The 24693-nt window shown below is 49.6% G+C and overlaps 1 protein-coding gene across 3 annotated transcripts in view; it reads left to right on the top strand.

The window, feature by feature from the left end:
- Positions 1-2455: 2455 nt before the first annotated feature.
- rab28 (RAB28, member RAS oncogene family) overlaps positions 2456-24693 on the top strand; it is a 33313-nt gene continuing 11075 nt past the window's right edge. The window contains exons 1-5 of one of the 3 annotated variants that reach the window (XM_029256253.1): positions 2522-2670; positions 7463-7559; positions 13168-13256; positions 14249-14378; positions 15187-15938. In XM_029256253.1, coding sequence (XP_029112086.1) covers positions 2596-2670; positions 7463-7559; positions 13168-13256; positions 14249-14378; positions 15187-15401 — 606 coding nt within the window. In that variant the 5' untranslated portion in view covers positions 2522-2595 and the 3' untranslated portion in view covers positions 15402-15938. Of the gene's footprint in view, positions 2671-7462; positions 7560-13167; positions 13257-14248; positions 14379-15186; positions 15939-24693 lie in introns of those variants that run through there. The other 2 variants (XM_029256254.1, XM_029256255.1) reach the window with 2 other exon arrangements.

Consider the following 24693-nt stretch of genomic DNA (forward strand, 5'->3'; position numbering starts at 1 on the left):
AAGCAGTGAGCCTCTCATTTTTAAACACCTCTCTCTGAAACAACGCAGAACACACAGTCTGACTATAAGCGATCTTATCTTGTAGCGTTTTCCCTCTTAATGTACCTCGTTTAAAAGAAAATTCATAAACACACAGCGTGCAAAGTGCCTTCCCTGAGCCCCCTCATTTTGTCTAGCTTTTGTTTCCCATCAATGCCCATTTGTGTCCCCCAAACCCCTCAAATTAAAAGTACAACACTGCTGCAAGTGTCCTCTGTTTGTCATAGCTGTCATTTCTGCTTTTATTTATTATGCTATTGTCCCAAATTTCTTGCACTTAATGGCAGGTGCCCCAGTCATGTTATAGCCCCTAATGGCAGCCAGGACCCCGAGGAACTGTGGAGCAAAACCATTTAAAACTGCAGGGGTCCAGAGCCGTTGCTCAAATGCTCCTCAGATGTTCCTCAAATGTTCCTCCAGACCCCTTCAACGCAATGTGAGGCATGAAAGCCCAAAGCAGCCCTTATGCTTCCCACGTGTACAAATATTTGATAGATTCAGGACTGGTCATCTGAGGGAGCTTGAACAGTTAGAACAAAATTAGTGAAAGAAAAAGCCTGATAAAAGTCTTTTTTGAACGTCCGCTCACTTTTACTCAGCCCAGTTCAGTTCATACATATACCGATGGATGGAAATAAATGAGTTCAGGTTTTCTGTGATTTATTTTCAGCAACAAGCCTCAGGGTGGCATCTCCACCTCCGTTCGTGGAGGCTGTTGACTTACGGTCCCGTCCACTAGTCTCACTGCAGATGGGTGTTTTGGGTTCCTTTCGAAAACTCACTTTCCTGCACATGATGTCAACTGCCGTGCAAAACGTTCTTCCTTCATCATCACGACATTTGCGCTATGCTTCCATACTTATTTGTACATGTCTCTTTCTTTCTGTTTGGCCCGTACTTGGAAATGATGTGGACTTCATGATGGTTTATTACATGTCGTTTGTATTTTTAATCATTATTAAAGCTTGCTTTCAGTTGTTCAATTCTAATTAAAACAATATGGGAAGAATAAATGCCGTCTCTAACGGCACAGATAAGTACTTCCAGCAAAGAAAGGCAACATGTTTTTTGTAATGGCAGTTCCAACACTTCTAATCTTCCCGAACATGTGCAGTTCTGCATAATTCAAGTACCAAGAAAATAATGTATAAATATTAAACAGTTTATGATAAAATGACCTTAATTTAGGTGAGCAAACTAATTTGACTGCACTTTTAAACAGTTTGAAAGGCCACCAGGAATAAGCTGCAATTTCAGGTACAATGTTTCACATTCTCTAACACCTCACATGAAGTGACATATGAAAACAGTAAAGAACAACATATGTGTCACTTTGTAATTGGCCCAGTGGAAAGATGATATGTGATACATCCCCTTGATGTGGTTGGGATGTCCCTGTTAGAGGGATTATTGCAAATATGTACCAGATGAGGGTTCACCTGCCACTGGAGGCCTGCTTCACAATCCACACACACACGTGCTGCACAGCCACACACTGAAACATGTAGTGTTTAGGCGCAGGGCAGCGCTGCAGCTCTTCTGCACACCAACACAAGTCCAATACAGTACGATGTACTGCATTTATACCATGGTACGAGCAGCGATGAAAACCATGGAAAGCTTCAGCCTGCTCATCCTGCATCAGGTAATAAATAATATGTTTATATGAGAAGTTGTCCCTCGAGCAGCTGTGTTTTGGGTTTTCATGTCATAATTCCAAATCGTAGTAAATTGTACATGAAGAAGAATATGGAGCGACGCAGCCGTTTACTGTTCTGCCGCTGCAGGTGAGCCATGGAGATCCAGGTGCGAACTGCAGGGCTTCCCAGGACCGCTGCATTGTTCGGGGGGCTGTAAAACTGAAACACTGCAACACCTTCCGACGGCAGGCGGCGTAGCGGCTAAGGACACGGACTCGACATAAATCACGGGCTCAGTGGACACAGAACGCGCACATACGGGGGGGGGGGGTAGCGCGTCTCCGCTATGACTGAATACACAGCTCGCAGGTCGTGTGCGAGTCTGTGTGTGTGGGTGTGTGTGAGTGTGTGAGAGAGAGAGAGAGAGAGAGAGAGAGAGAGAGAGCGCGCGCAGGGGACGCTGAGCAACCGCGCGCACAGCGTACGAACGGCGCGGGTTCCCAGTTCCCTTGGCGACGGGGACGCCATTCCCGGACTCGTCCATTCACACAAAGAGGCACAAAGGCGTTTCCGCCGTTTCCAAAAGCGCGTCTCGTGCTCCACGTCACCCACAATGTCGCCCACGTTCCCCGCCGCGTGCTCCCGAAACAGGCCGGTGTGCCGAGACGGTGCGTAAGAGGCCGCGGACGCGTTCAGGCGCCCCCCCCCCAGAGCCCCCAACCCCCAACCCCCAATCCCTCCCCCCCCCCGGGAGCGCGGCAGTGGAGCGGCCCGCGGAGCAGGAACATGGCGGCCGGCTCGTGGGCGCTGCTGCTCGCGCTCGGCTCCCAGTGACACGAGCCGCTTCCCGCGGCGTCCTTCTGCGTCTGCGTTGCGCGCTCGGCCCGCTCGCGGTGCGGCTTCCGTCGGAAGCGCCATGTCGGACTCGGAGGAGGAGAGTCAGGAACGGCAGCTGAAAATCGTGCTGATCGGGGACGGAGCCGCGGGAAAGGTGGGCATTGCGCGCCGCCGCATCATCATCATCATCATCATCATCAGCAGCAGCAGCAGCAGCAGCAGCAGGAGGAGGGAGGGAAGGAGGGAGGTGTCCGAGTGACGGGGCCGCGCGATCGGGTCACTCACTGTCCTCCTCCTGTCTGTCACTGGTAGTGATCGGGTCGTGCGCGGCACTGTACTGCACTGTACTACACTGTACTGCACTGTACTGCACTGCTCCGCCTCCCTCCTCCGGCCTCCGGCCTCCGTCCTCCTCGCCGCGAGGCACCGGTGACGTGCGCGTCTCCGCACACAGTCGCGCTCCCGCGGCAACAAGTGCGCTGCGATTCGATCGAGGGACCCGAAACAGAAGCGGTTTCCGAGGATCCCGAACAATCGGATCCGATCGTCGGATCGATTCGCTGCTTGTTTCCTCGTCGGTTACTGTTTCCATCCAGGCGATGAGCTCCGACGGCCCGTTTATAATTTAGCCACAGTAATTTCTAACAGAGTAAATAACTGTGTCAGTGATGTGACGTCGGGAAGCTGCCGCTCGCGTTGCACACAGGGGGCCTCCAGTCCAGGGGTAGCTCCGGCCACCCACCCCAACCTTACAGTGTGGTAAAAGTGATACATTCGGGTTCTTTGTTACCTCTTTTTCATTCGCCTTTAGGCTCCGCTTATCTCGGTCTCCTCTTTTTAAGAGCCCCCCCCCCTCCGTTCAGTCTGCGGAGTCCATGTGGGTCTGGTGAGCAGCTCCATCCTCCTCCCCAGGTGCTGCTTCTCAGTGCTTCAGGTGTCCAAACTCCCAGTAGAGTCACATACAGGTTGTGTCTCCAGGAAGGTCAAGAGCGGCGTTCGGTGAGGGACCCACTGTAAGTAGTGTGTCAAGCAGTGTGAGTTACTTTTTCCGTACTTATTTATCGAATAAAGATTTTAACTGTCAGAAATGATGGAGAAATTTTTACCTGTCCATCTGGACAGTGTGTGGAACCGGATACCTTTGGTGGTCTGGTAATCCACTCTGATCGGTGGAGAAAAAAAAAAAAAATCTAGCAGTGTAAATTCCCCCAGTGAATAAGACGTGTGGGCTGATAACACTACATAGAGTTCGTTGGAAGTCGCTTTGGAGAAAAGCATCTGCTGCATAAATAAATGTAAATGTACGTTACCTGTCATTCGTGCTCACGCGGCCCAAACGCCGGGCCCATTGGCGCTGTGGCCCGACACACACCAAATTCAATTCAAGTCAGCGTATTTTTATAGAGCTCATCTCACACAGTGACGCAGAGCGCTTGAACACCGGTATAGAGACAAGAAACAAATACATCAGACAGGAAACAAAGACACTGCAGACTGGTGTAAAACATTATCGATGCTTTTATAAAGCTATAAGTATGTCTACTGGCCACGGAGGAGAGGAACAAAAACTCCCGACTGAAATTCACAGGAGAAAAAAAAATCTCTGGGGATCCAAGTGCCAGTAGCTGCCACCCCCCGCCGGCATTCTACATTAAATAAGACTTCTAAGTCACATTACAGCTAATAATCCATCGTTGCTGTATGGGAACTTGGAATTTTGTGTTGGGGGAAATTGTGCACTGGATCCGGTGGCATTTTATGCTTGAGGTTCCATGCAGATCATCATTTTCAGCAATGGAGCAATAATGAGTAACATGCAGGATTAGTCCCCCTTTTTGAGACAGAATAATAAGATAATTTAATAATACAAAATAATGTTGTCACCTCAGTAGGAGCCCCTGTCACTTTCAGGTTTGGGGGGGTTTCAATGTAACATTTCAACAGGGTGTTAAAACCTGCTTTATATTCTGTCCACATTAACTGGCCTATAAACCAATTATTTTATGCTTGTGTCTTTAATCCATGGTAAATTTGCAGTGCGAGGGATTTGCTGCTCACCTCTAAACCCGCTGCAGCTGCTCTGTGGCTGTTGGCCTTTTAACTGCCTGTCAAACCAGTAGCATTAGGCTGCATGCATGTGTTCTGATTTTTTTTCTCTGTTTTAAATTTAAATTTTGACATTATTTCAGTTAGACAAGCTCTAAAAAACTAATTTAATTTTAGGTTTTTAAAACTGTTTAAATTGATGTAAAATAAAAGCTATATCTCTGGCACACTGTTGTGTAAAACAATATATGAAATTGTTTTAAATTTTAAAATTAAAATAAAGAAATGGACCGTCACCTTTAAAATTTTAGTTTTAAATGGATGAATTTCAAAGGTGGCGGTTTATTTTTGTCATAGTTTGCATTGAGAAAACAGTGAAACAATATCAGAGTGAAAAGTGCAAAAAAGGAGCGAGTCGGAAACAGCTAAAGGAGGCTCACGGTTCCACATTCAGTGTCTCAGTCAGAAAACACTCCTGAGACGGAGGTTTGCTTTGATTCTTGTAGGCTGTGCATGAATAGATACACACACACACACACACACACACATATATACTTTTTATGTCATGTGTTCTGTCAGTTTCTCATTTCCTTGTCACATAGTAAAACCTTTAAACAGTGCTTTATAGATATTATATTATATCTGAAACAGCTGATGCCACCAGCAGTGCTGTCAGACTTCTGTCTGGCAAATGTTCTGTGTCTTTAATTTGAAAAGCAGCACAGATTTATTTATTTTTTTAATCTATAACATTTTGAGAAAAATATTTTTGACTTTGGTTTGTTTCTGTTACGCAGACAAAGTATCAAAGAATGTGTTTGAGAAGCATTGATATCATTCATTCATTAATTCATAAGAACCACGACTTGTAGCATCAAGCAGTGTGTGTTATCAATTTGTTGTTGCTTTTTTTCATCAAGGAGGTGTGTGGGGGTGTGGGGAGGGTGGTGGTTAGTGGTTGTCCGACCGATTGTCCGTGGCAGTCGGTGGCACAAGGCATGCAGGCACTGTTTACGGCAAAGCGGGGCGGTTGTCATGGCAACGCAAAGCCGCTTCCCTCAAATTACGTTCCCTGAGCCCTCGGTGGCTGTAAATGCGCTGCAGTCAGTTTTAAGTGCTTTTTTGACTGATTTATCCCACAACCGCCCCCCCCCCACCGCGCCTTGTCTTTTTTGCCCCCTCAAAGAAAAACAAAATGTAAAGTTATTTAAGCTTAAGAAGAAAATGAATGGGCTTCAGTGCGCGGATCTCTGTTTTTCCTTTTCTTTTCAAGCAGTGAGAATTAGCGGCACACGGGAGCCCCCGTTCCGGGCGCGCGCACGCGGGCCCCCTGCGCGCTCCTCGCCCGCCTCGCCGCTGTTGTACGAGCCTGGAGTCCCGCCAAGTGCCGCTTGCCTGTCTGAGTCATTTACCTGCGTGCGCGCCGTGAGAAAGAAAGACACACACACACACACACACACACCTCGTGTTTGAATAGGTACGTTGAGTGACACTGGAACTGGCACTTTTTTTTTCTTCAGATATAAATTTACTCAGCAAATTGCAATCGGATGAGTTTTTCTTGGACTCCTCGCTGGTTGTAATTCCCCCCGTGGCTGTCAGTTCGCAGACACTGGGAAACGCATGAAACTTTTTCCACTGCTTCGAGTGGAACCTCCCTGCAAATACCGAAAAAAAAAAACAAAATGCAAAGCACACGTGACATGACGATGTACCTCCTGTGTGTGTGTGTGTGTGTGTGTGTGTGTGTGTGTGTGTGTGTGCGCGCGCGCGCGCGCGCGTGTCCACTTCCCACGTACATTTGACTTTCATTTCGCCCCTCGGCTTTCCCGCCACGCAGCGCCAGCTGAGCAGCGTGACCAGTACAACTCGGCTGTGACTCTTGGTCACTGTCGCTTCGTGTGACCCGCGAGGCCCACGCAGATCCACTCACTACTCGCCGCGCTTTTTTTTTTTCTCTTTTCGCTCCTCCTTCTTCCATGATGATGATGATGATGATGATGATGATCCGGACTTTGACGCTCGACAGCTCATCGTGGCGGGTGAAGAAGGCAAGCCAAGCGCAGCTCGTTATTTTCCTTATATTATTTTCTAGAGCCGCGATTTCATCGTGGGCACCGCGAGCCGACTGTCACTGTCACTGTGCGCCCCTCTCTCTCTCATGATCGTCCGGGCCTCGTCACCCATCATCATCATCATCATCATCATCACGAGGAATTCGAGTTGGCAGCCTCGCCTCGCGCTGCGAATTGCCCTGCTGCTGCTTTTAGAAATCACTCATCGCCCGTCGCTCCCGCTGCCTTTGTTTTCTTTAGGAAAAACACGCGAGAAACGTGTCCGACTTTGTCGCTGCGAACATCTGCTTTTGCGCTGCGCTCCGATACGTAGCGTACGCGCCGGCGACACGCGCCTGCACGTCAGAGGCCCCCCTCGCCGCGATCATCTGCCTCTCATTATGGGGGCGGCGGGGGGGGGGGGGGGGGGGGTAGGATAATTCGGCCCTGATTCGTTTCTGGGCTGTGTAAACACGGTGTTTCCCAGCTGTGTGCGCAGAGTGACGTCCTGTGCGCAAGCGGCGCGCGCCCGTCGTCCCTCTCTTGAAATCTCCGTTTGCGTTTGTGCGCGGGGGGCAGTTCGTGACACGGGTGTGCCCGTGCGCGCGCGCGCTCAGTGTGTACTCTACCACGGAGTAAGCATACATACATAGCATACGTAAATATGTTCTCCTAGTACTCTTGAATATGTGTCAGTATGACTTCTCACAAAGTGCCTGTATGCGCAGGTACTTACATGCAGAAATGTGTGTGTGTGTGTGCGCGTGTGTGTGTGCGTGCGTGCGTGCGCGTGTGTGTACGTACGTACAGTATATTTCTACAGAAAGAATGTCTTGTGTGTTGCAGACGTCTCTGGCCTCCAGGTTTGCTCAGGAGGCCTTCGGAAAGCAGTACAAACAGACGATGGGCCTCGATTTCTTCCTCAAGAGAATAACCCTGCCAGGTGAGTCCCCCCCCACCCCACCCCCGCAGGGGACACCTGGGCTCCCGGGTCAAGGGTCACGGAAGAACACGTTTCAGGAGAACGCAGTGACGCTGGAGGTGTAGAGAAGACAAACGTACCGCAATTTCCAAGCGAGTAAAATGAGCACAGGAAGGGACGCGGTAAAAGTCTGGACACGTTTCCCTGCTGGCTGCCAACTAGATCATAAGTAGGTAGTCTAAATAATCGAAACGTTTTAGCGTTCGTTTACTACATTCGCTTCGACATTTACTGAGTACCGCGCTGTGTTTTTAGTAATCGGTGTCAGCGTGTTTAAGTAAAACATCCCTGAGTGTATTTTCTCTGTTACTTTGTACATAATTCATGTGTTTTCCTTGTCGCTGAGTTGTTTCCCCCCTGAAGTTGCTCCCCAAGTGTTAACTGTTATTACTGAAATTAAAGGTTGCGTTTAGTTTGCTGTGATTTTTTTAACGTCATCAGGCCATCAGCATTCTTTCTACACACATTTTACTGAGTGAAAAATTACTATTAGTCACTGGGTCATTTAGGCTTCTCACTTTGCAAAATCGCTATACACAGTATGAAGCTGGTGTGGGCTCATAAATACATTGAGTTATTTATCATTTTCCTGTCCCTTCATAACTGGCTCTGTACCATTTTCAGCGCATAATTGTTCTTCTTCTTGTCATGTTTACGTCAGTGAAGTTCTGTCCCCGTTCATCTCTCTGTAAATGATCTTGTAGTTAAAGCTGTGCTTCAGCCAAAACATCTTCATCATTTCTGCTACTGAGGATTAAATAATTTAAAACAGTTTAACATACTAGTAATAATTTTATTATTCTTATATACTCAGTGTGGCATTGGTGTCTTCTCAACATGTTTGTGTGGGTTTCCTTCTGGTGCTTCGGTTCCTCCCACAGTCAAACAACGTTTTTCAGGTTGAAAATTCAACCTGAAAACCTTAGCGTGTGTGTGTGTGTGTGTGTGTGTGTGTGTGTGTGTGTGTGTGTGTGTGTGTGTGAGAGAGAGAGAGAGAGAGAGAGAGAGAGATTGTCCTGTGATAGACTGCTGTCTCATCCTGTCTCACACACTGTACACACACTGGAGAAAAAGAACTAATAATCTTTCTTCAGGTGATCATTATAAAATTAAATTAGAAATAATAAAAATTAAAAAAAAAAAAAAAATGTAATAACCAAAAGCTGAGAGAGCTGTATTTATTTTAACAATTTTCACAAAGCCTTTGCTGAGGTTGCGTTGGTCGTCCGCTGCTCTTACGCTTTTTACTCTTTTGACATTTGCGCTCAGGACTCTGCAGGTCGTGAGGCTGCGCTGCGGACGCCTTTGGAACGTGTCCCTCGATGACCACTTTACCACATTACCGGGAGTTTTGTGTGTTCGGCTCGGTCAACATGCAGAATAAACAGTGACAAAGAAGTCCTTAAACAGGCGCGTGCGTCCACACGCGTCCCCAGCGTCTCCTCCGTCCGCCTGGAGCAAAATAGCAGGACGCTTTTTAAACAGTGTGAAACTGTTATACAGCAGGGTAATTTTTACTGTATTGCTGTTCCAGTGTTAGCCTAACAAATTATCACTTCCGTCTTTAACGTACACTCTTCTCCAGAGTAGGGCACGCTGTTAGGCTACCTACAGTTATTTACCCATTTCCACAGCTGGGTAATTTTACGGTATCACTTCAGGGTAAGTACCATGTTCTTCTGCCCTACAGCAGGAGGTGGGATTCGAACCTGCGACCGGCAAGGCCAAAGGTGGCAGCTCTGAGCACTTTGCGACATGCTCTTTTGAACCGTGTGATCTACTGTCGTCGTGCCAGAATTCAGGTCCCATTTGTTACCCAAAGGTTTTTGCGGCGATGAGGGTAGGAGCCACTGTTGGTCCCTGCGGGGACAGGTGTCTGACAGGTAAAGTGTAAAGGTAAATATGGTAAATGTGACGCGCGCTCCTCGTTCTGGCTTTCGTTCTCACGGCGAGTCCGGCTGAAGCGCGACAGCCGATGGAGGCAGACAGATGATGGGAGGATTACGATTACTTTGCTTGTACTCCAGCAGGGCGTGTAAAACGGGTGCCCTGCAGCGCCCCCTACTGTCGAGGCCCGATCGCAGCACAGCGTAGTTTCGGTGCTCTAGAGGAAAACACTCCTGTGCTCACAGATGGTCCTGCAATCTGTGACTCTAAGCTTCCTCTCATAGCAAAATACCATGTAGCAGAGAACAGGTACCTGCTAGTATCACTGGGGGCAGTGGGTAGCGCAGTGGTTGCAGATGCTGCCTTTGGATCCAAAGGTCGCAGGTTTGATCCCCACCTCTGGCTGTTGTACCCTTGAGCGAGGTACTTCCCTAAAATTGCTCCAGTAAAATTAGCCAGCGGTATGAATGGGTAAATAGTTGTAACGTTAACATTGTAAGTTGCCTTGGAGAAAAGCGTCAGCTAAATGAATAAATGTGTTATTAGTATTGCATTATTGGTTGGAGCCGATACCTTCGCACCCAAACGTCACAGGTTCGAATCCCACCTCCGGCTGTCGCACACAGGTCACGGCGTCAACGTGCTCTGTGTTTTGCTGTCATGGGTGGGGTGTGCAGAGAGTGGCACAATGAGTGTGTGTGTGAACCAGGCTTATGGACACGCCAAGACCCCGATGGGGTCAAGTGTCGTAAGTCTAATGCTTCCTGAAAAACTGCACGTGTGCGTGTGTGTGTGTGTGTGCGTGTGTGCGTGCGCGTGCGTGTTTCACCGGTTGAGTTCTCTTGGAGCCCAGGTGATGAGAGGAATTGCTGAGTCGGCTCCTTGACTCGCTCGGTAAATTGTTTGCGGCTTCTTAACTCAAACAGCCGAACCCAACGGCTCAGATTTAAAATAAATGCAGTGTGTGTGATATATATTTAGGGACCTCTGGAGAATGATTTAGTGGGTGAAACATTAAAATGTACAAACTGGGGAAATGTGTGTGTGTGTGTGTGTGTGTGTGTGTGTGTGTGTGTGTGTGTGTGTGTGTGTGTGAGAGAGCACGTGTTTGTTTTCATATTTAATATTTTTACTTGGGAAAAATCATGCAGGTATATATTTTTGTAATAATAAAATGATACAAAAAGTGTTACAGTTTTGAGGGACAGCCTTGTTGGGGGGGGGGCAGCTTACACTTCCTGATTATTGATCCAGCAGTGCTGACTGGGAGGTCCACACACACTAATTATTCAGAACTTTTTCCTGCTTTATGCGTTTCTGTCATTTAAACTTTGCCGTCGTGTTCCTTCGTCTTCATTCTCACACCTTTCCTTGAGGTTCACAGCTTCGCCCCCCCGGTCCTTAAAACGGCACTTTGTTCCGCTCCAGAATGCGGTCGATCCTTTAGCCGTTCGGAGGAGCCGCTCGCGTCCTCGTTAGGAGCCCTTTCACCTCTCTGAACGTCGCCTTTCCAGGGCTCTGGGCCCTCAGTACTTCCGCAAGCGGCGGCATTTTTTCAGTTTCCATTTTCTGTGCAATATCTGCAAGTAAAAAACGTGTTTTTCTTCTGACCGCTTAGTGTTTGAACCACGAGAAAAATACTGGCGGTAAAAGTACGTGCAGATGTAGCACAATGTAGCAGAAATTTTATTGTGTTCATTTTTTGCCTTTTCCATTCAGTTTTCTTAGATTGAACACAATTTTTGGTCTTAGTTTGTCCTACATGTCAGTTTTTAATAAAATATTCCACATGCCTGAAATTGGCAAATTTTGGCAGCGGGTTCCCAGAAGCAAATATGCCAGTATCCTTTTAGGATCTGGGGCCTTCTACGGTCTTCCAGTGGCCGCTATGTTTCAGTGCTTTTCTAGAACTTTCTACTGCAGAATATCTGTCAACTTTTTCGTTAATAGGTGCCATTTAAAGCGTTGCGTGAGCAGAAATTCTCGTAAATTCTTGAAAAATTTCACAACAATAGTTAAAGCAACATTGTGTGGTTAAAACAGAGACTAGAAGAAATAGTAGCGTTTTCGTAATCGGTCAACTTTAAGTAACCCTAATCAACTGAAACAAATGACGTAACTAAACTTTCAAACATTTTGTTGCCTTGTGTGATTTGTAATCCGGTCAATGTTGACAAATGTCAAGGGGTTCGAATATTTTTACAAAGCACTGTGTGTGTGTGTGTGTGTGTGTGTGCGCGTGCGCGCGCTTCCTTTACCAACGAAAAGGCTAAAATATAAAGTTGTGCGGAAGGCGGAATGGCCTGTCGCTGCCACGAGCGCCGTCACCCCTCCCTCCCTCCCTCTGGCCGTGGGCGCGGTGTCACCGTTCGCTCCTCTTCCTCCTCCCAGCGCTTAGGTTATACGGCTGCCGACGGCACCGCGGGCCCGGGGTCTCCGGCGAGTCCGAGTCGCGGCGTCGCGGCCCCGGCGCTGCCGACCGAAGGCCCGCATCCGGCGCGTGCGGCGCTCTCTCGCCCGCCCAGCGCAAACTCTGCACTGTGCGCTGCTTTCATGGGTTTTTTTGTGAGAAGAAAATATTTATTTTCATTTGGTTTGAAATCTCTCTTCTACAAATTGGGACAGAAATCTTAAACGCTTTTTGTGTTTAATTATTTCTTATTTTTCTTAGCACCACATACATTTCTACGCACTCGTAGGCCTTGGCAGAAGGCCGTACCGTGCAAAAATCCGTAACCGGACTCATCGGTACCCCCCACCCGCTCGCCCACCCCAATCAGCTTCATTACTATGTAGCGAAAAGAGAAAATATGTGTAGAGAGTGAAAAGGAAACACAGCGTTTTAATTTGGATACGTGTGGAAACAAAGAAGTCCTCCTTAACGTGTTTATCTGTCCAACGTGTCCGTTTGGACCCAGTAACGCAGTGTGTCCACTTGGATATGACGGTGTAGTGCAGTGTGTCGCAGGGCGCTGTCGTCAAGGATGTGCGCTTGCGAACGGAGCGTTACTGAGAAAAGTCCTGCGGGGGGAGGGGGGGCTTCTCTAAATCTGAGCAAGAGACATCTTTGACCCATTCAAGCTGGGTGGGACTCTTTATGGGATCTTGTGGGTCAGGTCAGCTTAAATGGAACATAAATAACACAAACACACACACACGCACAAGTCTGAAGGTCCTTGTGGAAAAAGTGCTGTGCTTCTCACTCGTATGTAATGGGTGAGTCACGCTCACGTGCATTATTGTGTCTACGGAAGCGTGTCCCACAGGCACGGCGTGTAGCGTGTAGCGTGTAGAGTGGCGCCGGAGCCGTCGTCTCGCGGCGTGACGGCTCCTCGAAGCCCGGATGCAGGTGCTAACCTGAAGTGACACGGTGAGGAAACCCCACTGTGTAAACAGGTAAATAACTGCAAGCAGCTTTGTTTGCAAATGTGACTTCGTACATTGGGTGTGGAAAAGGCACCGGGTAAAAAGTTGTGTCATTCATTCATTCATTCATTCATTCATTCATTCATTCATTGGCCTGTGCTGGGGTTGGGATTTCCGAATCCTTCACAAAACAACGAATCGACTAAAAATATCGAGTCGGACCCAAATCCGTTTCAGGTGCGAGTGGCGAGTGACTGCCCTGTACGGGAGCCCCCACCCCCCATATCATCACTCATGTTGTGTTCTACACCTTCAGGTAATTTGAATGTCACGCTACAAGTTTGGGACATCGGTGGTCAGACGATTGGAGGGAAGATGCTGGACAAGTATATTTACGGCGCTCAGGTACTGTACCTGTGTTTGGACACACACACACACACACACACACACACACACAGTGCTAGAACAGACACATAGACACTGATTGTTGGCAAAGATGGTTCCTTTTCAAAAATTGTCTGCATTTTTTATTGCTCATTCACAGTCTGTTAGTGTTTCTCCATTAGGCTGGAAGGTTAATAAGTTTTAATAATAATATTTGTGTAACATGACTCGATGGGAGCTGCCAAGTTTACAGGCCAGCTGCTAATGCACACTGTGTGTGTGTGTGTGTGTGTGTGTGTGTGTGTGTGTGTGTGTGTGTGTGTGTGAGTGAGCGAGCGAGCGAGAGAGAGAGAGAGAGAGCGAACAAGCGAGCAAAGGACGTCGCCTGTTGGAACACGTGCACATGTTGCGTGTGGCCTTGCGCATGACTGCGAATATGTTTTTGAACAGGACACAATTCGTAGTCCTCGGCGTGGTCGCGCTCCACTTGGTGCGTTCGCGTGTCGTGCGCTCAAGGAAGTCGTCTTCGAGAGGAGGGTCACGTGCAGAAAGAGCACGACTTGCAAGGACCCGCTTTTCACGGGGAAGGTACGCCGACCCCCCGCGGGCTCCGTGGAACGTAGCCCTCGGCCTCGAGCGCCGCGCCTGAACGGGCCTAGGCGCGTCGTCGGCCCGCGTGCCGACCGCCCGAGCGTTCGCGCGCTTGTCCGCGAGCGTATCGAGGGCTCCGCTGGCCGCGCTCGCTCCACGTTCCGGCGGCGCCGCTTCGAGCGAGAAGCGCTTCCCAAGCGCTGTTCCGGGGAAACGGCGCGAAGCCACCCCGTCGGTCGGGGACGTTTCGGGACGAGGGGCCGGCCGTTCAAACACCAGCGCCGCCTGCTGCTCGCTTCTCAGTGAATGTTTGCGTGTAAACGTGTGTTAGGAGCGGCTGGAGGTTCACGTGGAACCGTACGTGTGAAGGAAGGTAAGCTGACCGCATTTCACCGTATTTATTCTTTTCCGCTGTGTAACAGGGGATCCTTCTTGTCTATGACATCACGAACTATCAGAGCTTCGAGAACCTGGAGGACTGGTACGGAGCGGTCAAGAAGGCGAACGAGGAGTCGGAGGTCCAGCCCGTCATCGCGCTGGTCGGGAATAAAAGTGAGTTTCCCGCACGCTTCACGCAGCCGCGGTCGCAAGGGACCAACGAGCGAGGTGTGCGGAACTTTCCGCGAGCGACGCTGCCAGGGCGCGTCGAGGCTTCCCTATAAGGATGGGGTGGTCTCGATGGATCCGAGCGCAGCCGTGTTTTCCGTAAGGCTTTCGAAGGCTCACGGGAGCTCGGGTCCCGCCGGTTTATTGGTCTCTAGTCAGTGAGAAGCACTGAACTCCACCGCTGGATATCGTTTGGAGACACTGATCCCTTTGTGTTGGCCTGTCTCTTTATAGTCTCAGCTGCTCCTTTCCCTCCCTCCCTCTGTCTGTCTGTCTCTGTGTGTGTGTGTGTGTGTATATGTGGGGCTTTTGTTCTCTTTGTATTTGTCTGCCTGTCTATATCTGGCTGTTTCTCTGGCTTTTTATGTGTATGGAATGAGCTCTTAGTATAAGCCCTTATGGGATGGACGAAGTGATGGTTGAGGATTTGGACTTTACCAGCGGCGTTTATGTGTGACTGTCAGCATCGCAAAGGCAGCTACACGGGCACGTTACGTTAAGCTGAATATGAATTTGAATGCAAAGATGTGTTTGGTAGAGGGTGTCAGACGGTCCCCTAAAAGCTGAGCTTAGAAAATCGCTGAAGGCGGTAAATACAGCGGCATATCTCAGGAGTGGCATCAGAAAAGAGCACCGGGGCGTTTTTCACGCGGTCGTTTTCGAAGAAAGCCGCATAAACTTTTACTCTACTCCAGAGACACATAATTTTGATCATTTTGCCCCCTTTTCTTCAATCGTTTATTATGATTGACAGAATTCGACGTGACTCGAGGGCGCCCAAGGTCATCTGAATTTTTTCCTAAGCGTGCTCTCAGAAAGGGGGAAAACGGAAACGGAGCACATGGTTGCTACGGATGCAAGTCAGTCTTCCGAAGAAGAGGTTGGGGCTCCAGTCCCATTGTCAGCCGTAGCAGTTCACTTTCACATTTTCCAGCTTTGACGCGAGAGGTGAGAAATGAAGCAAGATAAATGGCCAGGTGGTATCTGATGAGACCGAGTTCGTCAGCACTATGAAACATCTGCCCGGAGGAAACGGGCAGTATGAAAGCACGGCTGTCTGGAGGTTTAGCTCATCATGATGGTATGGAAGTTAAGGTAAGGGGTAAGGCTCGCAAAGCTGGATAATGTCACTGCTGAACCAAAATAAACTTCTTCTCCTTCTCCTCCTCCTTCGTGGCAGCTGTGGAAATTAAAGTCGCTAATTTAACTGAGGGCACGAATAGCTTTATAACTCTCAATCTCTGCGTTGGAGGAGAAGGGCCAATGACTGAAGCTCAATCGATTGCTGCCCTCGAGGGACAGATGAAGTCGCTCCAAGTGAAATATAAAAACAGTGGTAAAAATTTGGTGACCGGGGGACTGCTTGACAGCGCTGAAGGGGGAACGTTCCTCCTAAACGTCTTCTGCAGGACAAACGTTGTTCCTGGGTGGGACTGCTGGTCTGTCTGCCTCCTGTTGAGATAGTTCTGCCGACCCGAATGCCCGTCCGAGCAGAGCTCAGCTCTCGTTTCCATTTGTCTCTATAAGGAAAATGTTGAGAAAGCTGCAGCGACGAAACCGAATATCATCTTTAAAGATTCCCACGTGCAACTCTACCCAGACCTGCCAGCTGAAATCTTGCAGAGAAGACGTGAATTTGATGAGTTCTCCAGAGCCGTTGAAGTACGGACGATCTGCCATGCCTTTGCACTCTCATCTTGACTTGAGGTGTCTGCGTGAGAGGAAGATCTCCAGTTTGACGGCTCACCGTGTGCCGCCGTGTTTCTGGCAAATCTGAACGACCGAGAGCGGTTCACCTAAACGTTTGATGGAACTGAATTTCTTTGTGCTGCTCTGATTCTGTTTTTTGTTTTGGTTTCTTTTCTTGTTGCTTTATATATTTAATATTTGTGTTTTTTTTTTTTTTTCCTTCCTCACTGGTTGAATGTTCATTCTGTATAAACAGTATTTGGAAGGTACGAATTTTAAAAAAAAACATCCATATTGCTATGTTCCTCAGTGTTGCTGCTGCAAAAAAGCACTGGTCACAAGCCAAAAGTGGACAGGAATGGATGGACATTAAACAGGCAGTTGATTGAAACCACAACTTCGTATCAGCACCCCATGTGACAAAACCTGCAGGTTCTGGGCTTCACAAAGGCTGTCATTTGTATCCAGTTCCAATGTACAGAAATACATGATGCAGAATAATGAGCACAAGTTCTATTCCACGTGCGGTGGAAAAGTATGACCTGATGAGTCATCTTTCACTCTTTTCCTGCACCCCGATTGATTAATTTTGGAGGAGACCGAAGGATGCTTCCCTTTTGAAGAGTGATGCTATATGACAGGTCTCCCAGAAGAACCAGTGCAGTTTTCAAGTCTCCTTTTCAGTTGCCTGATTTCCATGTATTGTTTTGGCTTGTGCAGTGTTTCGTCCACCGATCTCTTTGTGCGCAAGTATCTGTTCCTCTTTCTGTAGACACGAGTGCGTACGTGTGTCTGTCTGTGACTGTTTCTACTTGTGTGTCTGCGGGGTTGATACGTATGTGTGTGTGTGTGTGTGTGTGTGTGTGTGTGTGTGAGAATGTCGGAACAGAATCTCCCAGGGTGCATCATATAAATGAAGGAAGCCGGAGACTCGGTGGGTGGTGGGGCATCGCTTATCTGAGTGTCTTGCTCAGGGGTGATCTGGCACCAGCTGAGCCCTGCGGGGCGGACAAGATCCAGATCTCTCGGGGGTAAGCCGAGAAGCGGCCCTTGCCCTTCTCCGAACGATTTCGCTTTGAGTCCAGGAGGGCTTGGAACCAGTGCGGGGAACCACGCGGCGGCCTCAGTCCGCTATGTGCTACGATGTAGGCGAAGCTTTAGGGTTCCAAGACAACCGAACTCCTTCATGGCCTCTTCTGCCTTTGTGTCGGAGCTCCTCGACCGCAACTTTACCAACGGATGCTATGAACTATGAACCTTCCGTCACGCAGCCTCGTTCCCCGGAAAGACACGAAGCCGAGAAGCGTTTGTGTGTTTTATTCGGACTGTTTGAAAATTCCACAGAAATTTCCCGGACGGGAGCAATCCATTACCGCGGGACACTCCACCCGTCCCAAGCCCTTCGCCGGGGCTTGTTTTCCAGTGGGAATGGAAGAAGTCGGCTTAGGTGCCTTGTGGGAATTGACCGCACAGATGTCTCTATTTTGATTTAGTTTCAAGTTCTCTATGGATGTCGGTACTCTTCTCCGTTTGGGGTCGGACATCGGCTTCAATGAACAGAGTTAAAAACATACTGCTTTCCTTGGCCATCTGTGAAACTCTTGTACATTCCCAGGAAACTTGAATGCAAATGTGCCGCTAAGACCATATTTATGACAACTGAAATAGAACTACAGGGGGTAAACATCAGCTTAAAACAACAGTAATTACACTCTACTGATTTATGCTTCCGAGACTCTTTTGGGAAATCTCTGCCTGTGTAACTTTTTTGTTCTCACTACCACAGCACCGTACCTGTTTTGTGCTACCGTGCCGTCCACCGCTGCTTAAGACATGACTTTGTGGCCTGGACTACTTGGATATCTGACATCCGTGGGATAAAAATAGTGGTTTTTTTTTTTTTTTTTTCGCATTTTGGCAAGTTAGGCAGAGCCTGTATAGATCCCGCTTGGCCACGGACGGCGTGTGGATCCCGCTCGGTACAGAGCCGCTGCGTGAATCCTTGTAGGCAAGCGGGCAGGCAACGTGTGGCCTCTCCGGCAGGCTGCCCAGGCACTTGTGCTAAATAATGGCACCTCTTGGAACAATTCAGAGAGGAAACCAATAAAAAGTTTATGGAAAACACACCCACTCACACACTCCTGCGCACGCTCGCAGCCGGAGCGCTTGGCCACGGCTGGATGGCGGTGGAGGGATCGCAATCCCTCCGACTGTCTAAACACACTGCAGTGTTTACACTCCTGTCCTGCGCTTCTCCTTTCGCTCTGGTCTCTGGCACTATGACCCGGCATTTCACACACGCTCTTAGGTGGCATTGTCTTATTAGGAGGCTCTAGGGGAGTCCCGGGGGGGTGTTTCGAATCACCGCTCGGATGGCAAAGGATGGTCTGTACTTTTACAGCGGTGTTTATTATCGGAGTGCATGGCTCTTCACAGTAAGATACCCATATGTCTGGTGGTGGAGGAGATGGGGTGGGACTCTGTCATCTGAATCTGTCGTAGGGCTAGTGGCACTATGGTGTGTGGAAACGGGTAACTGCACGGTCCTCGCGCACCTGTGTGTGTGTGTGTGTGTGTGAGAGAGAGATATGATGCTGTTTTGTGTGTGGGGGGTCAAGAGAAGAGGTGAAGAGGAGCCCTCCAGAAACTCACACACCTACATGGCAACAAGAGAACGCCATACTGCAGTTAACCAAAGGGCCGAGGTGGAAGGGTAACCGACACGTGCAGCGCGCTCCAGGAGCTCACTCTGAGTCTGCTGTAGAGACCCGCAGCACCAGGAGCGGAGCGAACCCAACCCCATCTGTGGTGGTCTTCCCTTTGGTTTCGCAGCTGCGCAGCTGGAATTCTTAACCTGCGGGGCACATTGCGCTGGAGTGTGGTTCCCCAGAGGGTGTCATGGGTCTGGGGGATGAATCGGCCGCGGGCCTTCGTACTCCCCATGGTGAGAGGAAGATGGAGGAATCCGGACCCGGACCGGCGAGGCGCCAACTAATGGCCTTCGACGGCGTACCGCGTAAGAAGCCCCAAAAGCCGCAGCATCGGCGGCGATACCGGACCCTTTGGTCGTCTGCCTCTTTCTCGTGTCATAATATTCTTCAGCGGTGTCAGTTTTAAGAGGATGAAAGGTGAGGTGGCACTCCGAGGTCCGTCGGGTTTGGTGAAGACGATCACCTATTCTCTCACCTCGACTTTTAATCCCTGCTGCCCCCCACGATCGCAAACCCTTTTCCTCCTTTCGCCTCCACTGATGGGATCTCCTCCGTGTTTAAACAGTGACCCCCAGCCCCCCCACCCGCTGAGTTCCCCCCTCCGTCCGTTTCCCCCTCAGGATCCCAGAAACATTCATCAAGTTTTCCCCAGACCCTTATTTGGTCTGACTTAAATGGGTTCAGTTCTCTTAACCCTTCCCCATTACTCATGGCTTTTAGCTCGCGGATCTGTCGCATCTCCCCTCCACGCAGCCCCGCCGACTTCACGTGGGAAAAGTTCCCTCCTGCAGATAAAGTTGTCACGCTGCACTTTACGTCAAAGCCCGCTACCTCCCCTCCGGTAACGTCTTTTTATTGGCGCCGCGCGGCTGTTGTGTGAAGCAACACCCTCGTGTTTACGTTCCGTACGGCGCAGAGACGTTTCCGTGCCCTCCGCCTCCCCCCCGCCCCCCGGCCGCATGAAACCGAAGACATGTTTTCGCATCGCAGGGCTCCTGTAGCGGGTCTTTGCCACCAACATTGTTCTGGGGCATTTGCCCAGTTGGCTGAGCGAGGGGAGAACGTTTAAATAGCCCCCTCTCCCCCCCTGTAAATCTGCCACACTTCCTGTCTGTTCAGTGTAAGCCCACACATTTCTTAATCCAGAGATGCTAATAATCCCTGGGTCTTCGAGAGCTCAATGCTCTTCTGTTTTTGGTGTAGCTGAGAAATGTTTTCCCTGGCACGCTCCCTCATACTTAGGTCTTCTTATAACAAACTGCGAGGTTTTAATTGCCCCCAGGGGGAGAGTAAGGCCACAATAGACATGTGGTGGACAAAAGGCGAAGCCGAGGACAGGCCTACACGTTGCTATAAACGGGAGATGCGCACGTCAGCAGGGCTCGAGCGCCTCGCGGGTAGGGGAGCCGCAAGTTTCGGCTCTAGCCATGTCTCCCCGCTTTTGCTCGTACGTGACGGCAGCGTTAAAAAAACGGGCTCGCTCCTTTATTTGTTTTGGGGCCGAGCGCTCGTAAAAGCCGGAGCCAAAGCCGGAGCCAAACCCGGGGAGCGCGCGGCCGCCCCCTGCGGCCGGGCGGCGGTACTGCAGCCGCGCGGCGCCGCAGCGCTGCGGAAAAAGGGCTCTCCTTTCCCCTCGCTCTTGGGCTCTCGCTGGCACTGGACGCAACTCTGTCTTTGTTAGTCTCTCGCGTCGTGGGCCATTGTGCCTTTGACTGATCCCCGCGAAGGAGGAGAGAGAAGGCGGGGCTGCACTTGGAGACTAAGTGTGTTTGTGTTCGATGTTGGGCGCCTTAAGAGTTGCGCTCCATCGCGGGGCCTGGGCCGGCGCCACGCTCGGCGAACGCTGCTCTCGTTGGCCTCGTCTCCCTCGCCTCAATTGTGTCGCTGCGCCCTCGCTCAATGGCTTCGGGAGGAAATGCCCTGGTTTCGGGGCTGACCGCGGTGACCAGGTCACTCTACGAGGGCTTGGGAATGTAGCTCTGATGCAGGGAAGCGGAGAAAGCGGAGAGCAGACATGCTTCGTCGAGAGGTTAAGTAGTGACGGAAAAGGGCCGCCCGCGCAGTCTGCGCAGCAAACGCACGCCGAGTCCATCTCCCTTTGATTCCCGCGTGTACGGTAACACTGAATGTCCTCATTCATTTAGCCATCCATAAAGCAAATATTGTTGCACATGTAGCGGATAATCGGTCTTGCGATACCTTCTTGCCTTCTTGTGTGGTACGTTCTGGCCCATTAACCGCGGACAGGCACCTGACCGCTGTCTGGAACCGCCATTACGGTCCGGTGCTCCTCTCCTCTATCACTACAGAACATTGATCAGCAGGAATGCCCACAGGGAGCGCTGGCGACCGAGCGAGTGGGAATCCCGGCAGACCCACCCCGATGCCACGCTTTCTCCCGGTTTCGTTTATTTGTTCTTTAACGAGACGACCGGAGAGTTACGAGAGAATGACACGTTTACATGCCAAGTTGCAAGTCAAGGCTGAAAAGCGGCAAGCGGGGAAGTTCTCCCAGAGGCTCTGAATAAATACACATTTCCCCCACAATGCATTTCACCTAGAAAAACAACATCAGACAAGAAAAGAAAAATGTAGCTGGCCACCGAAGTGTGTCGTGGTTTGTTTTGTATTTATTTGCAGTGTTTATGTTATATTGAACGGAAAATTGAAGAAGTAAAATAAATGTGAGCGCGCTCACTGCTCTTACACTCCGCTGGAGTACTTTTGCTTGCCTTCGCCGTAAATGATCGCGCAGCGTGCCACGCGTGCAATTAGTTCAGTGCTGAAAATGATGAGTGTAAGAGTGTGTGGGAGAGGGCAGATTGGTCACCAGCTGGGTCGGTCTCGTGATGCCACCTCTCCTCTGGTGTGCCCATCAAGGTGACCTCGGCGCGAGCAGACCGAGTCCGCGAGAACCCCTTTAGAGGTAATGCCGGTGTGATCCCCGTCTCTGCCGGTTTCACTTTACGAAGCCGGTCGAGGGGTCGATAAAGGATGGCTGTACGTGGGTATACGTGCACTTCATGGGGTATGCGTGTTTGTGAAACACGCGATATCCCGTGTGCGTCTCCGGGGTTGAGCCTCTACGTCAAGCCCGGGCGGACACTTGGGGAGAGCCGTGTGTGAATCCTGCACTTTTGCCATTTGGCTTTGGAGGCATGGGAGTGTGTGTGTGTGATGAGTTGGCAGCTGCTCTAGCCAGCCCACACAGGGCAAGAGGAGGCCCCGTTCCTCTCCTTTTCCAGACCCGCTATGCAGTTTCTGCTTTATTTTCCCCTCACAGACAGCGGTTGGCTGAGCTGATGGAAGTCCTTTATAGGTCTGTTGAGAGCGTCCTAGTATTGTGTGTGTGTGTGTGCGTGTTAGACAGAGAGTGTGCCTGTTCTTTCGGCCACTGCTGGGATGAGCTGTGATCCATGGGCTGTTGACAGAATACTTCTGCCCTGGAGGACCCCCCCCCCACCATACGCACGCACACACACACACACACAGGGACATGGTCCCACATCAAGCCGCCGTACCAGGACCCAGCCTTGGCTACCGGTGTCACTGCACACGTCAGCATGCTGTCATCGTGGCGTTTAGTGACGTCACAAAGTTGTGGAGAGTGTAGAATAGTTAGAGATGGAGATGAGCAGAATACTGCAAATATTTGAAGTTTTCTTTAATTGTTCTTTAATTTTTGTCCAATTGTAATTTGACCGCCGTTATCGCAGTCATGTAGTTTAGGGAGCTCAACTGAAGCTCCTGTGTTTTTAACTCATCGACCATTAGTAGAGCTGAGCCACTGAATCGCCCCTTAAATATTATAATCTAATTACAGTTATTATATAATTAATAATCAAATGTAAAGATCACTTAAGGGCTTTTCTGCTATGTAACAGAACTAAAATCAAATTTTTTTTTACTTTGGTATTTAAATTTAACGGGGGCGCGGTGGCGCAGTGGCGCAGTGGGTTGGACCAGGTCCTGCTCTCCGGTGTGTCTGGGGTTCGAGTCCCGCTTGGGGTGCCTTGCGACGGACTGGCGTCCTGTCCCGGGTGTGTCCCTTCCCCTTCCGGCCTTACGCCCGGGTTAGGCTCCGGCTCCCCACGACCCCGTATGGGACAAGCGGTTCAGACGACGTGTGTGTGTATTTAAATTTACTCTGGTATTTAAAGTCTCGGTGCTGAAATAACTTTTAGATGTAATATATACTACATGTGACGTTGTCAGACAGTGTGTGGTTTTCGTGAATTGTACCGTTTCTTACGAACAACAACGTTCCCTCGATTGCAGAGTCCGGCTTGGCGGGCGTGGATTGTACCCCCGACCCCCCGATTCAGGGCAGGGGGTTCACGCAGCAGGTGGGGCACAAGGTGGAGGAGAATGTGGGGCTGATGTTGGGCGCTGGGGATTTATTACAAAAATGGCAGCTTGGCCAGAACCCATCCGCACCCCCCACCCTCGGCTTAAAAATGACCAACGGCAATTAACCGTGTTATGTCAAATGTATTCCCCAGCAGTTACTCGCTCCGTTAAACATCCCACTTGTGCTGGGGTGGCAGACGCTGTAGAATATGGTGTAAGAGCTTCCACGCATTCCCCGTGTTTTAAAAAGCCCTAACTGCCGGGACCACACAGCGACTGCGCCTCCGACCGGTGCGGAGACCAACCCATCACCAGCGGCAGCTGCTCCCCCGGCGAATTCGGCACGTTCGACATCTCCCTCCAAACCTAATTACTCACATGGGACCAACTGTCTCTACTCGTTATTTATGCCTTAAAATCTTGAAATGATAAGTGACTACAGTTGTGGCCAAAAAAATTGGCACCCTTTTCTGCAAATAACTCACTGTTTCCCAAAAAATAAGCTGAAATTGGTGAAAGTATTTCAGTGATATTAGTCTTTTTATTCACACCTCAATATACTGGTATCTCCTGTTAAATTAGACAATAACCTGAAATACCATTGACTGAACTATTAACAGCCCAGACGCAATATTTGGAGGCGCACTATTTGCTCACAGCACAAGTACTCCTCAACTTCGGACATTTGTGACTTGCGACAACCCAGACTCGGGACGTCCGTCCCAACGACCTTATTGTTGTCGAGTCTCCATGTTTGGTCGTTACATTGAACGAAGACCAGGCCGTGTGCCGTACGATAACACGGACCGGTGGTGCGGCCCCGAGGCGCCGTATTTCATATCGACTCGGTGTGTCTCATTTGAAGAACGTTTTGTGATTCCATTCATTTTTTTTTTTCATTGACTAGCAAACAAAAACATGAGTGTTGTGGTAGTGCAGAAAAGAAAAGGTGAAACCGTACTGGCAGTTTGTCCCATTCTTCCTGTGCAGACCACTCCGGTCCTCCCAGATTCGAAGAGTCAGTCCTCAGGTTTCTCAATGGAATTTAGATCTGGCCTGGTGCAGCATGCAGTCTTGCACCATTGCAGGGTGTTTTTGAAAGAGTGTTTGGAGTCAGTGTTGTGCTGGAAGACTCATGACCTTCAATGGAACCCCAGCTTTCTGACACTGGCTCTGAAATTGGTTTCCGAAATGGTATTCCAGGTATTGACCTGGTTATGCTGTGTGTGTGTTCAGGCAGCAAAACCACCGCCGTACTTTGTGTCTGAAGGTCAACAGGAATCTGTGTGGTACCTGACAGAAGTACAACTGCTTCACTGTGATCTTTCGTTAAATTTTCTCTTACGACCTGCGGTGCCGTGGGCCATGAACCTATTAACGAGTCCTGTGGAAGCAGGAACATGAAGATCTATGGAGATGGACTTGTAGCCTTGAGACCCTTCATGCTTGACTACAGTCTTGCGTCTCATCTCTGCAGACAATTCTTTGCTTTTCTTTCTTTCTTTTTCTCG

The sequence above is a fragment of the Scleropages formosus genome, chromosome 11, assembly GCF_900964775.1.
Source record: "Scleropages formosus chromosome 11, fSclFor1.1, whole genome shotgun sequence".
NCBI classification, from domain to species: domain Eukaryota; kingdom Metazoa; phylum Chordata; class Actinopteri; order Osteoglossiformes; family Osteoglossidae; genus Scleropages; species Scleropages formosus.